Genomic DNA, 21,888 nt, shown 5'->3' with positions numbered 1-21,888 from the left:
AATGTCAACAACAATTGCGCCGCCCACGCGGATAAGCGCAGGAACACAAATCAATCGCCCTGGAAACAATCGTTTGTCTGTGTCGCTCCTGCTGCAGCTGCCCCACTTGACAACCAATTTTACTCAAATTTCTGCAGCCGCCAGAACAACGTGTGTGTTTCCCTCTTATCTTATCACGCCAAGCGCCAAGAGCAAGTGTGTGCGTGGGTTCGTTTTGGATGCGATTCCGCGCGGTGGCGAGCAAAGCCACACGTTTTTGAACATGCGGCACCTCTTGCTCGGCGCTTGACGGCTTAATTACGCGTTTTGTAAATCACCCGAGGACAAAGGGCCTGACACTCGAGATTCTTGCAGCCTCCTTTGTTCTTCGCTCAGGTGTCTTATTACGTGTCTGCCCAAATGGAATGCGTAAATGATGCGGATTGTGAGTGCGCTTTTTTTGTGGTCTTCAACCCAAATGGTATGAAATGATTGGCCAGTATAATGTCAATTTTTTATGCGTTTGCATTAAAAATATAAATTTAAATTTCAACCATAAACATTAAAAGCTGTAATAATAAGTAAATAATTAAGTTGAACTAAGGAAATGAATGAACAACTTATTACAAAAATTAAGCGTATGGAACAGAGTTTATAACAAAGATTTTTCAAGGTTTCTAATGTTAGCATTTGCAGCAGTTTTCTACTTTCTAAAATCTGGACATTTCTTGCTTCCGTATGATCTACAGAGTATATTAAGATGGAATTATCCTAAAAAAATAAACTACGACACTATCAATTTGAAATTTTATTTGATCAGATTTTTTTAAGCCTAGCTTTTTTAGGTAATGAATTTAATGCTTAAAAATCAATTTATATTTGACTGCACATATGTCACACTGCGCTGTCACCTCAATCTGTCTTTGCTCTCTGCGCAACCGTAATAATACAAACCTATTCAATGCTGCTCCCAGAGTCTTGAGGCAAGTCAAGAATCAGATTCACTACATGACAAACAAATTTTAATTATTTATTTGTAAGAAAATAGCAACACTCAACCAACAATGAAAAATGTGGTGTTTGTTTAGCGATGCGCGATTTATCGACCAGTGCAAGTGCACCCCTGCGGTGGCAGATCTGTGAATATCAGAAAAAAATAATTGGCCAAGCTCGCGATGGGCAGAGACTCTTTCCTCTTTGTGTTTTGTTTATGTTTCACCTGGTATTTTTTGTCTATATTCTAACATCCACTTGGAGACTAGGGCAGCTATCATGCGCAGCCCGGTCGGGTGACAACGCAGTGATATGTCAGGGAAAAATATCAAACGTGATAATTTCCCTTAATAGGTACACACATAATAACAACTATAAGTGCAGTGCGGCAGCTAGTATCAAAAATCGAAGAAAAAAGCGATAAGAGCGCGGTTATCCGCGACAGAGCCCCTCGAGTGGCACCTCCTTCAGCACACACAGATGCCATTCTCTGTTCGAAGCTCGATTTGCGTCAGTGCAGAGACGGTCTTCTTCCGAGACTTTATTCCAAGTGCTCCGGCCGGAACAGAGATTCCGAATGTGTCACCTGATCAGGACGAATCCTTTCACTGAACTTTGATAAGGAGAAAAGTGACTGTTCTCGGGGCAGCTGATCAAGCGTTCACTCATGTGATAGTGCAAATTCTTGAATCTCCGATTGCGCTTGTCAACCTGGAAATAATGCGCTCTACTGTTTGCGCGAGACACGGCTTGGATTCCAGCTCTCATATTTTTTGCTGCTGCTGCTGCACAAAGGTAGGCTTTATTGCAGCACGCAGACGTGCAGGTCATGTCGCCAATTTGACATCATGTCGAGGTTCTCATGCCACTTTACTGTTTCCGTCATCTTCGTGCCAAGATAAGCTCACGGAATAATCACAATTTAAATGGAAGTGCTTACTTTGAGCATTCTAAAACTCGAGACGTTTAGGTGCAAAATTAATGACATGAAATTATTGAAATAAAAATTCACGATCAAAACTAGTTTTCTGCGATGAGATTTGATTTTAGAGAGTACAAATCTCTTACTCTCTAATTTTTTTCCATTATATTGACCGATGCGGATATTGTTTATCATGGCAAAGCAATATTATTACAATTCCATGATCTTTTAAAAGGTTAATCTTCAATTACTAATTGTTTGCGTAGAAGTCACGTTTTCCATTGGAGTAGACATTTCTTTAAAATATTTCATAGAACGCGTGACTAGCACATTGTTCCTAAAAAATACAATTTCATTAAGAGAAAGTGAGCAACATTTAAATCATGCTTAAAAAGCAAGCAGGCATCATAATGCAAAAATGCACTTCTTAAGAGCTGACTGTTTGAATAAACACGCTTGCTCTTTGTTTGCAAGTAACAAAGTCGCGGCTTATTGATATTTCCCGCTTATTATTGCTCGTGCGCCATTCCGTTACTTTGGTTGCTTTGTTTCTCTCGGCTTTTGCATTGTGCTCGTCTAAATGTGTGTGTACTTTTGGCTTATGAAAATCTCGCATCACGTGGCACATTAATCACCACGAGGATGTGTGCTCACGTAACGACGCGCCACGGTGCAATAAACTGACGGACTGCACTTTGTAGCAAGGTCACCCGCTCCAGCCGACCGACTATAAATAATGATGAGCGCGTTCGATTTGCATAAGCACCGACAAACAACAGCAAAATGTGCAATTGAACGAGCCAGCCAGGCCTATTACTTGGCTCGGAGCAGTAATTCGATTAAAACGATAACGCTCCACACTTTCATATACGGCCTTAATTGACGAGCAATGTAGTCACAAGTTTCACAATGCACATACTATCATCAATGGAAAACTGTTTATAGGGAAATAATAATTGAAAATAATTTATATGTAATGACATAAACTTTTAATGGAGTTCGATCCAATGAAATCATTTTTACTTTTTTGTCACAAAATAAAGGTCTGAAAACACCTGAAAATTTTTTTTAAGGATATCAAACAAGTCAACGAAATTCATCAAGTTGACTAAAATTTGTCCCTTGAATAACAGTGAAAAAATTAGGCGAAACATTCAAACTGAATTTTTTATTCTCTGTATTCTCTTAAGGGTCCCATTGAAATTTACTTTAGTTGGGCCATTTAACAGAGTAAAAAGTCGACTCTTTTGCAGGGGAAAACGAACGTCTTTATTTTTGTTTAGTTCCTATTTTGTTACCATTTGATAAATAATAGTTGCTACAATAATGAATCGCAATAATTTGAATTAAGCAATACCAGTAAACTAAAAGGGTGAATTTCTTTTCTTTTTTTTAACGCACTTGTACGTGAAACTATTTTCACGATGCATTATTTTTTAATGACTTGATTTTCATCAGCAAGTAGCAGTGATAGTGTTCTCTATTGTTTTCTCCGCTTATCTTGAACCTAAGTTTGTAATACTGACTTAGCAAAAATTGCTGCAGGCCTACCAAGGTCTGTCCGGCTGGCGTCATGAGCAGCGTACGTCCCGCACAAGGTGGGGCGATTTGGAATTATGCTAATGTTGCAACTCTTTACGAGAACAAACAAAACCCGCGAACGCTTCCGAGAGAGGGCTTTTGCAAAAAATCGTGCGTGTATTTTATATGCGTCGCCTTAAAAGGCACGGCAGAAAACTGCTGCTCAGCTAAGGAATTTTTGCGACAGCCAAGGCATCCGCATTTGGGCATGGCTAATTTCGCGAGTGGCGATTACGCGGCAATAATTACAACCGTCGTGCGCTGAATATTCAATGCTCGGATATTCACTTTAACAACACCACACAGCGTTGATTGGATTTTGATTGTGCGCTACATTAATCATTTTTTCAACCCTCACATAAAGAGCGTAACTGACTCACAACTCTATACAAGTAATGTTCATGCTTCGTGGAATCAAACTTGCACTGTAAAAATATTTTCCACGTGCTGTAAAGATTAAGCTGCTACCTGCAAACTTGGAGCTTGTCCACCATAAAAATATAATTTCTTTCGAGATAAGCCAAGTTTATATAAAGCCTGAGTAACATTTTTATTTACAGGTTATGAAAAAATCGGCATCAATTTAGTCTTTTGACAGTTTCTGGGAGTGCTAACTTTTACTAAAACCAGATTTCCATCTGCTCTATTATTACACGTCCTCCGCCGATTCCTGGCAGACATAAATTTCAAAGATTACACCCATCCACCGGAGAGCGCTAGGCAAAATAGACTTGCGTGAGAAACGAGTGACAAGGTCCGCGGGAAATTCGCAAAAAAAAGACCGCGCTCGTGTGGGAGTTCGTTGGTAATGAAAAAATAGTAATTGGCAAATCCACGCACTCGACGAGCTTTCAAGGCCGCGGAGCTGAATGAAAATTTGTTAATAGCGGAGTGCAGTGCTCTCTGGCGAAAAATCTCGACCGACGCTAAATCAAAGCTGCTCGCCTTATTATTATTTGCGCGAAACCACTTTTGGCTCACAGGTGTTGCTGCCATGTGCTTTGATTCATTTGAGTTTTTCAACCATTCGAATCACAATGGTCAATATTTCGACTGCCGCCGCCACAAAACATAACTCTGGAAATGCCTGGCAAAATTATAGTTGTTTTTGTCCAGCGCGGTTGAATCGTTGTCATTAAGTGTATAGCAACGGAGTGTGTAATTTGTGGGTTAACAATACGGGGAAATAATACAATTCGGAGACATCCATCACGAGTGTGGATTTGCTACACATTAATTCAATGGAGCCGTCAGCAAAAATTATGGCGCTATACATTCGAAACTGCGCGAGTTATGTTTAGGGGCGGGACGCATAGATTTTTTAAGTTAACCTTGACGATTCTGAGATGAATGGCTTGCAGTAATTCATTTTTATGTCATTCAGAGAAATTGGTTCTCGTTCAAGAGTTATTTTCCATTCACATGATTTCATTGCAACCAGTAGAAAGCAATGTGTAGTTCTCGTGTACGGAACACATGGCAACACATCTAAATGCAAGAAGTGTATAAATCCTCAAACTTTTCTCCATCTCACACAATAGAATTCCAGCATGTCAGATAGTCAGGCGCAATAATAATAATTGTGGTCAGCCCACACAAGATAACCGATTATTATGCAAATTGTGCACAAATGCAGTTATGTGCTCAGCTGCTACCGTCGGTCAATTGCACTGAAATAAAATTCATCTCGTATGCTCACATGCATTATACAGTACGTGGCGGATGCAATTACGTGTTTCAGACACTGGAGCCGAGAATATTACATTCATATTCTCGGAATCCACGTTACTGGGAGACAGCTGGGAGATTTAATTTCTTGTTTAGATTAAAAACTATTGACACGAAAAAGGATTTTGATATCAAAGAATTTGTCATTGTTTGAACTCCAATCACTAACATTTCAAACAAATCTCCCGTTTCTTAAGAGCAATAAAAAATGCTTTTCCTGTAAAACAATTGATTTATCAAGTTACACTGGATTTACTCGAGGACAATTAAAGAAATGATAGTAATCCTGCTGGCGGTGGCAGTTGCAGTCCTCCTCCAAAACGTATCTCCACCTTAATCTTTATGATTTGTATGTGATGTCAGAGTTGCCACACAGTGCTATGTATTTCCTTGCAGTACACCTAAGGCCGCTCACCTGGGAGCATAATAAAAATTTATTGGAGATGCTGTGCGCATGCAAAAAATAAGAAGCAGTCTCTCACGAGAGCATAAAGTGGCTTAGTGTGTGATATGAAATATGGGCATTTGCAGCTCAGTCTCGTCCACCTCTTGTTCAAGCGGACTTATTATGAATTACTGGTGTCTTTGCGTCCGCCTCCAATGTTTAATCACAAGGCAAACAGTGGGTCCGCGCGTTTTTGCACTCGCGGTCGTAAACTCGCGCTAAGGGCCGGCCGATTTGTTGCTTTTTCTCCTTTCAACAGGTGCAAAGCGTCTGCTTGATATCAAAATTAAAAGGGTTTCTTCGGCTCGCCTGCGTGTCTAGAGCAATGCGGCGAACTTGAAAGGCCGTCCATTTAATAATAATAAAGTGGCGACTGCTTTTTCCACTGCGCGTTTCGTTTGAATCAAAGAGTCAGCAATTTTTTTTTATCAACTATACTAACTGCCCAACGCACTGATATATAGGAAGCTTTGGTTTTACTGCCACTGTTCTCGAACAGAACATGAAAGTAAATTGCAAACTGACTGCTTTTATTGAAAACAGTTCATTGCAAGTTTAGTTCTACTATTGCGGTGATTGCGTGTCCGAGGGGCGGGATATTTTTAACAGCATTTTGTTATTTGCAAAATGGTTTGTGAGAGTTGCTTTAGCAGAGTGAGTACACAATCACATTTTCCTTTCATGATTTCATGTATGATATTTTTGTATACAAAAATTAAAAAGTCATAATTTCTCATTTAAAATTTGACTTTCTAACCGTAAGTCTATTTCACTAAAAAAAGTTTAGCATAACTTTTGCTTTGAATAGAATTTATTGTGACATATCAGCTTAAGCAATGATAAAAAATAAATATGTCAATGAGAGGATTTTGGTTTTTTAACACTGCATAATTTAATTTATCAAAAAAGTAGTAAATATATTAATTATTATAATAGCTCAATAAACACCGCTTTAATGACCTGAAGTTTCCACTTGAGTAACGCATTTCTGCTGATGAATTATAATCGGACCTTTTTTAATTGCTCAATTAATTTTGATTTTGAAATTACAGCATTTAACCTATGATTAATTATAATATATTGCACGATTGTTGGCTTACAAAACAAGCGATTTAGTTTTTTAACCAACAGAGATGAGCTTTTGAATGATAGAATCCAACAGATTTTCAAATTTAACGTGATGACAATTGATGTTTTCAGGGAAATAATTAATTTTTCATGGTGTATGCATGGTCTATTCTTTGTTACAAGTGATAAAAAAATGTTTCAGATACAATGTCAACTATATTTTATGACTGAATTTAGTCTTGAAACGCGTATTCCTGGTAATGGGTGTGGTTATGCATGCGCGATTCACGGTAGAAAGTGACATCACGTGGACTAACCATGCACCCTGCAATCGATCCTCATCGTCACTCTCGCACACTCGGAGACTCACTGCGAACGAGAGTACTCCGCCGTCGTCTCGTGCATTTGTGAATTTGTACGCTTGCTTGCATTTACATTTAGATGGGAGCTGAATGAGTGTCGCCGCGAGTAATTGATTTTACACCTCGCTTCGAAATACTTCTGAATGAGAGCTTTGCATTTGAAAGGCGCTCTTATTAGGCGTATCGAGTGAATACACTGAATTAAAAGGAATGCCGCCGCGATTTCCCTCTTTTAAGTGCTAATTTACTCGACTTTACAACTTTTACTCTTGAAAGGATAAAGGCTTGAGCCCTTTCTTTGCTTGTTCGCCTGACAAGTTTCGATTTCATAAATAAACGATTGAATAACTAATTGCAGGAGAAATATGATCACTGAAAAATCCAATTGTTCCGCCGCGCAGCTCAATGCTCGCGCGAAGAATGGCTCTCGGCTCTCTCACAGAGATCAAATTGTCAGATCCGCGTGTTGGTTTGCTCGCAGGCAAAAGACAGGCGAATGCATAAAGCCCGTCAGGATCGACTTTATCAAAGGCAGTGACTGCGCATAAATTCGATTCAGCAGATTCGAGTTACTCAAATCTTGATCCGCCGTCGGATCATCGTCAGCTCACACTTTTGCTGAGACGAATTAATCATCTCACGCCGGCCGGGTAATTGACATGCCAATTATTTTAATGCTCAACAGACACTTTGATTTTTATCAACCGTTGTTGGGAAAGTAGAGACTCGTGTCGTCTGGCGCGTTTTCGCTCGATTCTACGCTTTTTTGCGATCGGACGACGCGTGCTGGCAAGAGTGGCAAGCCGATGGAGGTGAACAGGTCTCCTGGGACATGAGTTGAAAGAAGAATTTTCTCCAGCTTTTCGGTCCAGCAACATGTTGGACTCGTCTTCTTGATACATACCTCAAGCTGTAATATGCATTTTCAAGAGCTTCGCAATAAATTTTCCCAGTATACGATACACTCACTGCTTGAATCTTGTAATTTTTTCCCTAAAACTACTCTTGGCTCTTTAAGAAATGTATGTAAAAATATTAAAAGAAATCAAAAGTTACTACCATTTGAAAGCTAATAAATATTTTATTTTGTGTTTTCGTTTATGACTGCATGACAAACCAGTTTACGTTCTTCATAAAAACGCAGCATAGTAAAGAATGCTGTTTTCCCCGAATTTTCATCCCTCTGACATTGTCAGTAATGCCTTTGAAAGTGCGATGTTTTTTCCTCTCTTCTGACTGAGCAGTAACGTGAATTTTTCGAATTGTTGAGTGTGCCGAGTAATTCGCCGTCCTGCTGCTTTGACCTCGTGCAGGCAGCACTTTTATTGCCTTTTTGGCGAACCTCGGGCCATTTTCGGCGTTTTCGCGCGTCATAAGCCACCAAATAAGAGACGGCCGACTAGACCAGTTCTCCGTCGTGGCCTGGGGATACATCAATTTTGATCCATTAAGCATGCACGGCGCGCCACCAAATTCCTCGACGCTCCGTTTGTCTCTGTCCTGTTTGCTTGACTCGATGATTAATCGATTTAAGTTCTATATTTTGTGCCAAGCATCTGCCATTTATTAATTAATTAAAGTGACGTATTTTTAAACTTGAGAATGAAGTGGAGGGAGCTGTTATCAGGAAAGAGGAAGAGCCGAAGGTCAATTGATATAGAATTAGAATCTAATCAGTCCATCAAAATGCCTTCTGTTTAAAATATAATCAAGACATATGTTCCCACAGATTAATCACCCACTCTTGAATGTGCCGTGAGCAAGTAGCCAGAAATCGACCGCTTCGGCAACGCATTAGCGGAAAATTGCGGACAATGTCGTCCATGGAGGCGCGAATTTCTCCGTGCGCGCAGCGGAGGTGTGTTTTGGCGCTCGTAAAAGCGGCGTGATTGATTGTCAGCGTCAATAACTGGTTGCGAAAGCATGCGTCTTGTTCGCCCGACCATGCTCAAAACATGCGCGCCAATCGATAATAAATAAGCCTTTATATGAGATGCTGGTGCCGCGCGCCTGATCAGCGCTCCTTCGCCATATCTTGCGCGCGTTCACGCCCCTGCTCTCTGCAAGTAATGAAAATAGCAAGCACACTGAACTGATTTTATTGCTGGACGTGCATATTAAATCCAGACGTGTTCCCTGCCAAAGGCGGGATGGATCAAAGGGACTGGCTAAATGGCAGGTGCGACAGAAACATCATGCTTCAATTGACGAGATTTTTTTAATACCTCAGTTGAAACCACTCTTCCATTCAAATGACTTTAAAAATTTGATTTTGCTGTCGATTGGCAGGAAATCTGTGCTCTAACCTTCCATATAGATCCAGAGCAAAAAAAATCCATCTATTTTTTACAAAAAAAAAAGAAAAGAAAAACAAATCAGTTACACAAGAAAATTTTTTCAAGTTGTCAGTGAATGCAATCAAATTATCCAGAGGAAATGGTGCAGTTAATTCCTGAATTAAAGTTTAATTTACAAATGATTAAATTGCAAATTAACTTAGAAACCTTTTATTTGATTGATTACGTCCAGCAAAGAAAAAATATTAAATATTCTTTAAGCTGGATTTTTTCCTTTTTTTGTTTGAAAACTTCTTACAAAATAGTAGAATATGGTAAATCGTGGAGCTAATTTAATTTGTTATTTTTGCATTTCAATGAAAATTTTCCATTTGTGTTTCAGGCCTGGCGCGCAGCTTCCGGTTCGCGTCTCTGACCTCATTAACACGTCGGAAGATGTCTCCCGGACCGGTGGTGGCTCCTCGGCCGCCGCACCTTGACGTGCAGCAGTGGCTAGGGGTGCTCGACGTTGCCGAGTACGCGCCCCAGTTCTCCTCGTTCTCCGGCGTCGAGGTATGTCTTCGACGCATTCTCTCGCTCCACCCTTTCTTTGCTAACAATGGAGCAGCAGCATTTCGGAGTTTTATTAATTCATTCGAATGCCTCGGTCGTAGCGAACGCGCACCAGGGAAGGAGTTGTTGATTTTCAGGCTTACAGGATTTGCGTGGGGGAAAAATAATTTCTGCGGTTCGTTAAGCCGAAAGCAGACTTTGCTGTGTCGTCGAGTGGGTGGGAATTTGGCAGAAAAGCTGCGTTTTATTATTACTTTTATGATTCGCTGTTTATTGCTTTGAGTCATAATGTAAAGCTCTGCGAGGAGGTGTTGTTCTGTATCTTCATCAGTTCTGCCTTGCAAATTGGAAGAGGCGTAAAACGGAATGAGTGTTTCGCCTGCTCAATTTTAATACCGAACGATCATTTTTAATTTGAAACTTTTCTCTGTGAAAATAATAAAAGTCGAGCGAACGCAGCACATCATAAATCTTGAAACTTTCCTTGCTGATTTACCTAAAATTTATTCGCGAAATATACATTCAATCTCGCAAAGCCCCGCAGCTGGTAGATTTATTATGTATGAGAACCCAACACCCCCGCTGGCAGACACATATTTATGAAAAATATATAGAAAGCAGTGAATGGAATACCCGCTTTGGCGACGAATCGATGAGCTCGAAAATGATGGATGGACCGACTGATTAATATTGATCACTGACTTGCCAATGCAGAAAGATCCTTTCCGCCTCGCTAAGCAGGAAGATTACGTATGCACAAAGCGGTGTGTTTGCACGGAGGGATGATTTTCATTCCCATCTTTGAAGTCACTAAAGTCGGCAGACATACTTTGTTCACCTGCACGTGCTGTCGTTCTTTTTTTTCGCCGTGAGAAGTCTCGTGGGTGCTTTCCACTTTCCTCGACGACCACAGCCTTGGAGCAAGAAGAAGTTTGATGAAGGCAAAATATTGACTCTGAGCCGAGGCGAATGTACACACGCGTTTGTCGTAAACTCGCATCTCGGCTCAAAGGACACAGCGCACTGAGGAGATAAGCAACACAGCCGTGCCTTGCTGTCTTTGGGATTAGATTTATACATCTTGTCGGAGTTTCGCGGCTTTGAGTTCACTTACCGAGTGTCAAAGGAGATTACTGCCCCGGCAAATAGAAGCGAGTCCTAATTTCCCCGACCAAAGTTTTGTTTACTTGGCGGGGTTGCGGTGAACTAAGAGGCGCATTGAGGCGTGAGTGATGTAATTCGTCGACTTTCGTCCTGATGGCCGGAAATTGTGATAAATGGTGGGGAAGTGTCAACAATAAATGCACACATAATGGGCAGTGGAAGTCAGGAGATTCGTTCTGAAATATCATCGTTTTATCAATTTCCTCTGAAGTCAACTATATCTCTCGCATTTATTTTTTCTGGTGCATGATTTACGAACTTGAGAACTTTAAATGTGTGTGATTCATAGAACTTAAAGCCATTAAAGCTCACGGCAAAATAAACTTTATTGAATGGGATGAAATAGGATTGGGAATTCAAGAAGAGCGGCTCTTCTTTTTGGACAAAAATATAACACAAATTCGCCTTTTTTAGGCATTTGATGTATATTGTGAATTTTTAGTTTTAGTTACATTATTCATGGATTATTAGAAATTTGTCCATTCAACGGAGTAAATTTTACTGAAATCTCTTCAAAGTAAGAATTAAAATATGGTCTTTCACAAAATTAAAAATTACACGTGTTTATACGAGTTTAAAAATTTACATTGAAATTGTCACAAAGATGCGTTTGTTATTGTTTTTAAGTGGACTGAGCGCACGATTTCGATGTTAAAACAACTATTAAATGAGTAAAAATCAGCTATAGGTTTTTCGACACACAAAGTTAATTTTAGCGCGCAGCTATAACTATTACGAATAAATTATGGAGAAACGCTATTAAAAGTTGGATATTTATTGATATTCCGTTTCTGCAGTGCCTTCTTCAGCTCAGCACGTATTTAGTCTTGGGAATTAGAATTGATGCTCGCGTGTTTGTAAACAGGAGCAATAAAAAGTGCATCAAAGTCGGCAATCTTTTATACAAGATTGCGCCCAACAAACTTTTCCGACTTGGAGGAAGCAAACTCGTTTCCGATGATAACTTTCGCTCTCACGCGCGATAAATCCGTCAGACGGCGTTATATCCGGGCGCACATGTGCGAGAGGAATTGTACAACCCCTCGGCATCAAATCCCTGGCTCCGACCCTGTCTGCCGCAGGTCCAACCCTCTCTTCCATAACATGTATTTTTCATCCATCATAGCAGAAAGAAAACGCCGCATTCGCCACTTTACCCCCGAAAAAATAAACTTTTTGGATCGCTGCTTCTCTATACTCCGCTCCACGCTCGTCCCCCTAAATGTTGCAAAGCGAGGCACACTCTGTTTTATTGGCTTTTCTGCGGGGAAATCGAGACACGAGTATGCGTTCTCGATTTTACAGTAGACGAGTTTTGCAACGCTCGTCTCAAATAGTCAGCTTCATTTCATGCTTCGAATAAAATAAAATCCGATCCTAAAGGATTTCAAACTGTTTCAGGAGCTACTGTGGTTTTCGGAGGCAGACATCAAGGAGCTGGGTGTTCGGAACTCGGCACACAGAGCTCGTATCATGTCCAGTTTGGTCGCCTTGCGGGCCAAGTACGAAAGAGGTGAGTTTAAAAAACGGGCTGCGTGGGTGCAGCCGACAGTACAATTTGCAGTCTCTCATCCCTGCGCACGAGCTTGGAACTGTGAGAACGGTCTCTCTCCTTTTTGCCTGATCAGCAGCACGGTGGCATTTTCCTCTTACTCAGATTGGGGTGCACTTCGCAATACGCCCTGGGCCACGACGCCATTTAATGAGAAGGGATGTCCTGGAGTAGAGCAGTGTGCGCGAAACGGAGGGGATTTGAGCTAACAATTTGGCTTAATTTGACGAGAAATAGCATCGTCTAAACCTGCCTGCTAAGCCTCAGCTCGTAAAATATTCACTTAATTTTGAAATATGTGGTTCACTGTGATCAAATATTTCATGAAAAATTTAATGTTAAATTTTAAATATTTTAATATATATCAGAGGTTCTAAAAGCACGTTAATTGCAAATGATATTCAAAAATTTATCACTTGAGGTATTCCTCATATTTTTTACAGACAATTTTAAAACATAATATTTTTTAAAAACTTTTAGAGCCAACCAGGACTGACTCATGATTTAGGCGCGTGTAACTTTTACTGTGCGCATTTTATTCAATAGTATATATTATTTATCATATGAAAATATCAATTATGTGAATTTTCTCATACAATAGGAACTGGTCGAGCATTTAAAAAACAATGAGGATGAAGTTTAGTTTTTCCTGTGAAGAACATTCAAAATATATCCAGAAAATGAATAGTTGCAAATCAGCGTTCCCTGTACATCTGTTCGACCGAGGGACTTGGGATGAGTGGGCGAAAGAGCAAACAAATTACACGAAAAACAAGCCTCTTTCGAAAGGAGAAAGATAGGGAGGATAGCATTCCTGTGGCGAGCACAGCACAGAGTGAATGAAACACTAATCTGCGTTCGGTTGTGCCCTTTGACCCAGCCGACCCAGCTAAAATTTGCATAATGAGCCAGCGACAGTGACAAATCAGCCATCCGCAGTTGCGGTGTTTCTCCAATTGAGCGTGTACTCACGATATTATATTTGTTTTGATTGCTGCGAAGGAGCGTTCGCGCGTCTGTGTCAGAACCAGTTAGCGTTTTTCGATTTAATCGGCCTGCCAGGCAGCCTGACGCGAATTATCAATAAAATCACGTCAACACCGCAAACTTCTTTCCAGCCTTTTGTGATGCCAGTCCGAGATAAAAATTAGCCGGTGATTGTGCTCGTAACTTGTTCGAATTATGAGCACTCCCAGTTATTTTTCCTAATTAGCCGAGCGAGTCGTATAGCAGAATGTCGGCAGATTTATTTTTTAAGCCAAAGGTTGAGCAACGTTGGTATGAAGAGCGTGCGTTTGGTTTTTCATCAGAGACGAGACGAGAAGGGCACAGGGGTTGGCTAATTAGTCCCATTGAGTGTGTTTGCCATGCCCTAAATGCGGTGGACGCATTCCCTATCGCGATGCTAATGTGCGTGTTTGCGTCACAGTGTTTGCGAAAAAATGGAGGCGTGTCTCACGCTGGTGACATATGGTGAATTAATTGCTTTGAATGACGTAAAAGACGTAAGAAATGTGATGAAAATTTTGCACAAAAAGTGGTTGACGTGTAGAAAGCTATTTCAAAATGTCTCTATTTAGATATGCATAATTAATTAAATTTATAACAATCTTAAATAAGGAGTTGGCTGGAATGGAACCCATCAAATCATTTTCTAAATATTTGTTATATCCCAATAATTCATCAAGGTCTTTTACCTATATTTGCGAGTAGAGAGTGCGTATTGAGAAAAATTAGTCTGTCTTTTGCCATCAAACAGTGAGCGTCCACCTCGCAACGCGTATAATATTTTAATGATCAAATCAAATCAGATGTTAAAAAATGTATTTAAATCTTTAAATGAAAAGTTTAATATTTAAATCTTTTACTTGCTTGTTTTTAACAAGCAAGCAAAATATTTTTAAACAAACCAATCTGAGTTAAAAAGGCATGACTGGAGTGAAACAACATAATAAATGCGCCCCAAACGTATGTTGGTGTGAGGGTGGTTATAGGAGTGACTCGGGGCAGGTAGAACCTCCGTTCTCGTTAATTAAGGCGGAAAGCTCGATGCGGTTGGAGCTCATCAAAGGCCACTTAGAAGGAGGCGCCTGTACCAATTCGCTGATTCCATCTAGCCGACAATAAACAACGAGCGCCCGATCGGCAAGTCTCTATGGGTAGACACTGGTGCAATTAAAAGCAGCCCCTGCTTTTATTTATGGCCGTGTATAATAACATCAGAGCAGCCGCCGCGCGTGTTTGCCCAAGCTTTGCCCTGCATGCAGGCCGCTTAATAACTACGCAACAAAGTAGCTGAGCAAATAAAATGAATTCTCGCGCCTGTATGCTGAATTCTCTCGAGCACAGACCATTACGCACAGCAGGCAACACGCACTCATTGCTAAGTTTTTTGTCAAGCTAGAACTTTAATGCTGGTGGGGTCAACTATATCTCCACAATATCAAAAGAATTTATTTTACTTTTGAAACTTACGAATAATTTCCATGAATACAATTTAGAGGGCACACATTAGATTTTTTGGTTTTATTATATCAAATTTCAGTCGTTTAAATTGAAACAGCACCCTATCCCGCATTCACTCTCAAAGATTATTGCATTTGACAAGATAAAAAATAATTAGTTTAAAACAATTCAGGTCTAATTTTGATAGGAGAAAATATTGGCTGTTAAATGTCCTTCAAGAGCTTATAATTTGATGTTAAAATACCTTTTTTTATGGAATTAAAAAAATCTGTTTTTTCTTACCTCAAAAAAATTAATACTTGAAATTAGCTGCAGATAAATACGAATAAATTGTCGTTGAAATTAAGGAGCAGTCAGACGTTTCCTGTTTTGTTAAATTATTGATTTCTCGAACGAAACGCTTAAGAGGGGCGAAAATCTATCCGTTTGGACCAAGTGCTTGCTTACTAAAAGAGTACGAGGTGAGTTCCCACAGTAATTTCAGGTTCGGCAGTGGCCTCAATCCGTTGTGTTTCAATGACGAGAGTTCTTAGCGTACACAGGTCTCGCTTGCGTCCCTTGTCATTACTCTCCGCCCGCAGAAGATCAAATTTCTCAGCTTGTGCAGGAACGTATATAACCCTACGCGTGCGCTCACACACAAACGACGGCGCTTCTAATGGAGTGTCTCAATGCAATTTTCGCGAGGGAATGGCACGCCAAATTGATCTCTCTGCTCGCGAATTTCCAGCGTGTCCTATGATTGGTTCACGAAACGGGCCGCCGATCAATTCTCACGCCCTCAAAGGCCGTGTTTCAGGTCCGTAAGACAATTTGCGAGTCGCTCCATCAGCTCCTTTCAAGTGCTGTTCATCGAATGCAATCGCGCAGACGAAAAGACACTCGAGACGTATCCCATGCATAAATTGAAACTTTCCCTTCAAGCCGTTTCAATTGACAAAAAAAATCATAAATGCCTTATTCCGTGTTTATGACTTTGAACGGGAGACAATCGAACCACATGAAAAGCAAGGCGACCAAAAAGGCAAACAAACGTCGGTTTGGCTGTTAACGCGCACATTGTTTAGTCACGTTCGTGTGCGACTACAGCTTTCATGAATTATCTCCTCTCGTAACGAACGGCCATATGGTCCAGCCTCAAACTCTTGCTCTGTTGGTGTACGAGATGAGGGTGCTCGAGCGGCGGCGCGCGGGGAGTGACGTAATTCCGCCCGAGCCGCTGCTCTAATTCATGCATTTAAGTGAATTCCCCGTCCGTATTGTGTTGTATGCTTTAGAGCTCTTATTTATTTGTGGTCGGTGCTCCGCAGGAAACAGACGTAGGGGCGGAGACAAGCTGCAGAGGCACAGCGTCGCTGTGGACAGCGGACGCCTCGTGGACAGGACCATCACAATCAAGTGAGTATATACTTCAAGATTTTCTGGATACATTTTTTTGCTATCTAAAATTAATATCAGAGTCAATAATTTAGGTAATAATTCATTTGGTGTTTTCAACGGGTTAAATAGATAATAATTGGTTCACTATATTCATTGCGCTTTGAATGGGAATGTAAAAAACTACTATATTCTTGTTAATGACCATTTAAATAAATTATGGACCAAAAAACAATACTACTAGGACAACATAAATCATTCGAAGGTATATCTAAAATTACTATAAATTTAAAAAAAATGGCAAAACTGAACAGGAATTTCCGGAATTTTCACGCACGTGTTTTTTACCAATCATTTTCTTTTTTGCAAGATTGTTTTGAATTTTCTTAATTTCTGCAAAATGTTTTGTTTGCGAAGAATTATATTTAGCACTTATATTTTTTTCTCTAATTTTGATTTCAATATTTGAGAGAACATTTTTTTATCAGGCAGTTTCTGAGAAATGAAATTATTTATTGAGAAATTCACCATTAAAAAAATCCATTAGTTAGAGCGCCGCAAGTATCAATATTTGTGCTTGCTGTGATGCCGTATGGCGGCTCAGGGAGCCGATCTTGATATCCCTTTGAGCAAATGACGCAGCGACAGAACGATTTATCGGGTGCAGCAGCACCCGCTCCGTCGCCTTTCCGAGGGCGACTAAATAAATAATTTCTCTTTCCCTCATCTTCGGAGGGTGCGTACAATATCGGCCGTCCGCAGATTAGCTGCAGTCTTAACTGAACTTTCCCATTTTGGGGGAGCATGGGAATTGGCTCGGAAACCCAGCCGTTTTGGAGAATACCAACGGCATCTGTGAGAATTACAAGTTTTCGCTGATTCAATAAGAAAGGTGCAGAGCAATTACTAAATATTGCTCACTCGCTCCCTTTTTCGGATGGCCAAGCGGTTATTAGAGCTTTTATGGCCCGGCCAGATGTTCTGTCCGTTCGTATTTCTGCTGACTCGTTTCATCGCCGATTCCAAATCAAAATTACCGTGACGGCCGACCAATTACACCTTTGATTAATGACCGTCAATTACACTGTTAATTCGGTAAAACTGGCTGAGCAATGGTCTCATTGATCGGAAAGCCATTTTTTGTGAGTCAGCCATCAGCATAGAAATGATTTTGGCTGATCTTGTCTGGCACTTTTTGCAGATCCGCGACAAAAGCTTTCTTGACGTCAATTCGAGGGCGGAACTTTAAAAAGGCAGAAAAACACGTGCCTCTCTCTCGTAACGCATACATAATAATGCACACTCTTCGTTTTATTCCCTCTCCACCCTTATCGTAGACCAAAAATAAAGCTCCAATGAGGCGCAGCGAGAGTCTTCAAAAAAGCAGGGAAGAATTGAAAATTCCGGAAATTCCAGTTCTATTTTAGTGCACATTTGATGATCCACGTTGTAGGGAAATTATCCCGGCAAAATTAAAAAAAATCCCCCTAAAATAGGAAACAAAATCCTTATGTAAAAGCATTGATTATAGGCTTGGGATCTCAAAGAATCAAGTCACGAAACAAGAGAAGCACTTCAATTTAACATCGAAACAGAGAAGCATTTGATACACCCTTGCTTGATTATGCAACCGGCTCAATTGGTCGTCGCGTAATTCAATTTGCATGCAGGGTCATGCGTCCGCGCGTGGTGCAGGGCCGATGCAAACAACAGGGTGAAACCCCAGCTCTCCCCGTCGGTCATAAACCGCGATGCTCGCTTTTCGCATTAAATAAAAATAGCAGACGTGCCTGTGCATGTTGTCGGCGCGCGGCAACAAACGGAATTCGCAACCAAGTGGGCAACCCTCTTGGAGGACCAGACGAACGGGGGATGACGTCACCCCCCGAGCATAAAACATCCCCAAACGCGCGAGAGGCTCAGCCCCTCGGTCGCGGCGATGTGAACACCGCATCAGTACACACACATTTGCATCAGCAGTTAAGTGCAGCCACCACCCGCTCCGCCCCCTCCGCGTATATATTTACCTTTCTACGTATGCGCGTGTGTGTTTTTGATTGCACCCCCTGTGCGCGCCGAGCGGTTTCCCTTGTTTGCGATGCGTACGTACGCGCGGTAGCCGCTGCTTCACTTAATGTCCGCACTTCCGATTGTGTTATTTGCTCCGCTGAGAGGGGCAGATGTGGAAGCATCCCGTCCACCTGGGAGGAGCGGGGCACGTGGCTATTGTAATTTCGGGTCTTTCAGTTCCGGACGCTTGTTGCGAGCCGCGATTTAGAAGCAAGCGCGGGGCTGATTTAAAAACCCGATGGAAGCTTTTTTTTCTTTTTCTCTAATTTATTTTACATATAGGGTATGACTCACAGGGTTGAGTATTTTAAACGGATTTTCGACCAGATTAAACCCAATTTCGATGGTTTAAGACTTTGTATCCAATTTATTTCTACAGTATAACTTTTTGCTGGTGATGCCAAATTTCGATAGGGCTTGAGTTTAAAAATGACTTAATGAAAGCTGTGTCAAGCGTATCTCGTAACTATTATCGCTGAGAGTCTGTTTTCAATTTGGCTCGGTCATCGCGGGAGTGTCATAAAATCCAGGCTTAATCTGCAAAGAGTTTGGTCAGCTGGTTTTTGTTTTTATATTCTTAAAATCAGAAAATTTGTATTTCACTGATAGGAACTAGGATTTTGCGAATTATTACATGCAATTTAGATTATTTTAGCTGGTTTTGTCTGCTTTTTAGAAAGTTTTGGGATTAAAGTGTGACTCATCAAAACGATGAAATTTGCGTGATTCATGCTCATTTAATCAGAGGTATAGAATATTTTTTGATCGCCTGAAATTCCCAACCCTATAATTACTAATTATTCAGTGAGTAAATTTCAGATTGTTTTGCCAGGGGAAAATGCATTTATTAGTTTCTGTTTTCGAAATTGTTACTCACATAGTCTCATAAAAAGAAAGTGCTACTTTATTGTTAGTATTTTTCACCACTCGCTGCATTCAAATGATCTTACATAAAGAGATTCAGATTCGCCAGCGGATTTGACATTCAAGCCATTCAGAGTGAGTGAAAACATGTACTTGTTGATCAGAACTGGCGCCAACTCATGCAGCTGTATATCAAGCCTTAAACATGCCGTATCCGTGAATGGCAAATGTGTTTGTTGTGTTTTCGCACGTGATGAAGACCGGCTAATTGAAGACAATTGGCATGTAAATGAGCATCAACGCACGCGTGAGTGAGTTAAAGGGCGCTTTTGTGTGTCGCACGCCTTGCTCGTAACATACGCTGCGTCGCTGCGCGAATTTTTCGACCCATAATACTTTGCGAGCCGTCCGCCGCGATTATCGTCGATTCCGCAGCAGGGATTTCGCTCGCCAGAGCCGTTTGTGCGCTCTTCTTTGATCAGTGGCCCGGCATTTCCATCACAATTGCGGCCACAATTGAATTCCAACCGCTGGCTGATAGCCGATTTTCGTTTTGTGCAGAGAAATGTACCAAGAGAGAATACAAATCGGCTAATTCCTCACTGGTAATTGCCTTTATTGCCGTACCCTCCGAAGCAAACCCTTTTGTAATTGCTGCCAGCTCCACTCGCCGCTCTCGAAAGTTGTTCCGGCTCTCTGCCATAATTTTCGCTGCGCACATTTTTGGCAATTTGTAGTTATTAATGGCCAGCCTGAAAATTATCGGAATTAAACACATCATTTATCATCACTGGAAATAGGCCATTAAAACGTGGTGGAAATGTGTATAGAGTGCACGGGGGTTGATAAATGTTGTTCTCGCGTGAAACAACAAACATATTATATAAATAACTGTGTTGATATTTTGTTTCATGATTAAAGTAGACGTCGTTTATCATCTTCTAAAAATTGGGAAACCGCTCTTTGATTTCCTCCAAGCAAACATTTAACAAGTTCAGTTATTTGTCCATCTTCTTTAATTTCAAATGACTAAAAATATGCTCTTTGAAAGCAGTCCGTCTTGCTACTTTCGTCAGGACAAATGTGTTTATGCTGGAAAAGGTGTCACCGTAGATGTAGTGTGAAAAACATAAAGCACGTCGTTTCCCTCTTTAACGTCTTGTCTATATAACAAAATGCCGCGCGGGGATTCTATTTTTGTGGCTCTAAATCCAACTCTATTAACTACTACTTAGTATAAACGGAGATACAAACTGAAAATGAGCCGCAGAGGGAAGACAATGTTTTGAAATTCTTTGCTGAGAAATAAAGGAAATGGAACAAAATAATAAACGAGGAATTGTCAACGTATGGAAATGAGCACATTATAAATTGATTTTTGTTTATCGCTGCTCTCTCGTTGCAATACTATGGTTTGTAGGAAATATAATCTGCAATGAAAAATTATAAACGATAAAAACCCAGAAGTATTCTTTCCCTTGTCACAGGATTCTTCTCGCGCTCTTAGTATTTTGTTTATTCACAGTAGACATTTTCATGTGGAGTTTGAGGGTTGCTCGCTGCAAAAATCCATAATGAAATGAATTATTGAACCAAAAGTATGGCCTTCAATGGCAATTCGTTGATTACAGGCGCGACACGAGGGTGGCGATAAAGTTTGCTTATCTGCAGCCAACCATCTCTCTCCTCCCACGCTGATGGCGGTGACCATAATCGAGCGTGATTTATTTACAACGCCGGCCGGCCGCAAATAATTATTGCTGCACATGCACTAACATCCAGGGAGGGTCGAAACGAACGGCAGGAAGGAAAGAGAGAAAGAAAAGAGTTGTAGGTAAAAATCGGCAGCAGACACGATAAGCCGGTGCGAGGGGTGAGAGTGTGTCAAGCAGTCCGGGGGTGAATGGGCCTCTATGCATGGACGTGTGTGCAATATTCTCTCGCCGCTCTCCGGCCGTACGTACACACGCCGGCGTGGCCGAGTGCGCATGTTCCGCCGGCCGAAAATCAATAGGCGGCCGAGGGCGGCGTTTTACTCGGTAGCAGCACAGGGTGCAGAGTACAGTGTGTTGCATACGCTGGGGTGTGCGAGGGTGCATGTCGTGTGCTAGCGGCCAACGCTGACTGATTTGTCCCGGGACAGCCGATCGCGTCCCGCGGGACTGCCAAGGATTTCCACACCAGCAGGTACGCACACAAGGCCGCCGAAGTGCACCCTCTAGAAGGGTTGAGCGCGGCACGGCGCGTAATTTCGCCAACTGAGCGCCACTAGCCCCGGGAATCGAGCCGATTTATTAGTCTGTTCTGCGAGCTGCTGCATGCTTTCACCGCGATTTTTGCCTGCTCGCTCACTCCCGACTCTGTGTGTGGCCAACACACTGTGACTCAACGCTCTCTGCCGAGGGGAGCAGGGGGATGAAGTCGAGTTTTTTGTGCGTCAGATGCGTAATTGCCCGATTTTGATCTTA

General features: G+C 41.3%; 1 protein-coding gene across 3 annotated transcripts in view; it reads left to right on the top strand.

The window, feature by feature from the left end:
• LOC135934753 (breast cancer anti-estrogen resistance protein 3 homolog) overlaps positions 1-21,888 on the top strand; it is a 54,289-nt gene that overhangs the window by 18,365 nt on the left and 14,036 nt on the right. For 2 of the 3 annotated variants that reach the window (XM_065476714.1, XM_065476715.1), the window contains 3 exons: positions 9,758-9,927; positions 12,493-12,604; positions 16,420-16,507. In XM_065476714.1, coding sequence (XP_065332786.1) covers positions 9,758-9,927; positions 12,493-12,604; positions 16,420-16,507 — 370 coding nt within the window. Of the gene's footprint in view, positions 1-1,429; positions 1,768-9,757; positions 9,928-12,492; positions 12,605-16,419; positions 16,508-21,888 lie in introns of those variants that run through there. The other variant, XM_065476716.1, reaches the window with a different exon arrangement.

The sequence above is a fragment of the Cloeon dipterum genome, chromosome 1, assembly GCF_949628265.1.
Source record: "Cloeon dipterum chromosome 1, ieCloDipt1.1, whole genome shotgun sequence".
Lineage (NCBI taxonomy): Eukaryota > Metazoa > Arthropoda > Insecta > Ephemeroptera > Baetidae > Cloeon > Cloeon dipterum.
Note: the sequence above shows the minus strand (reverse complement) of the source record. Positions and strands in the feature narration are given on the sequence as shown.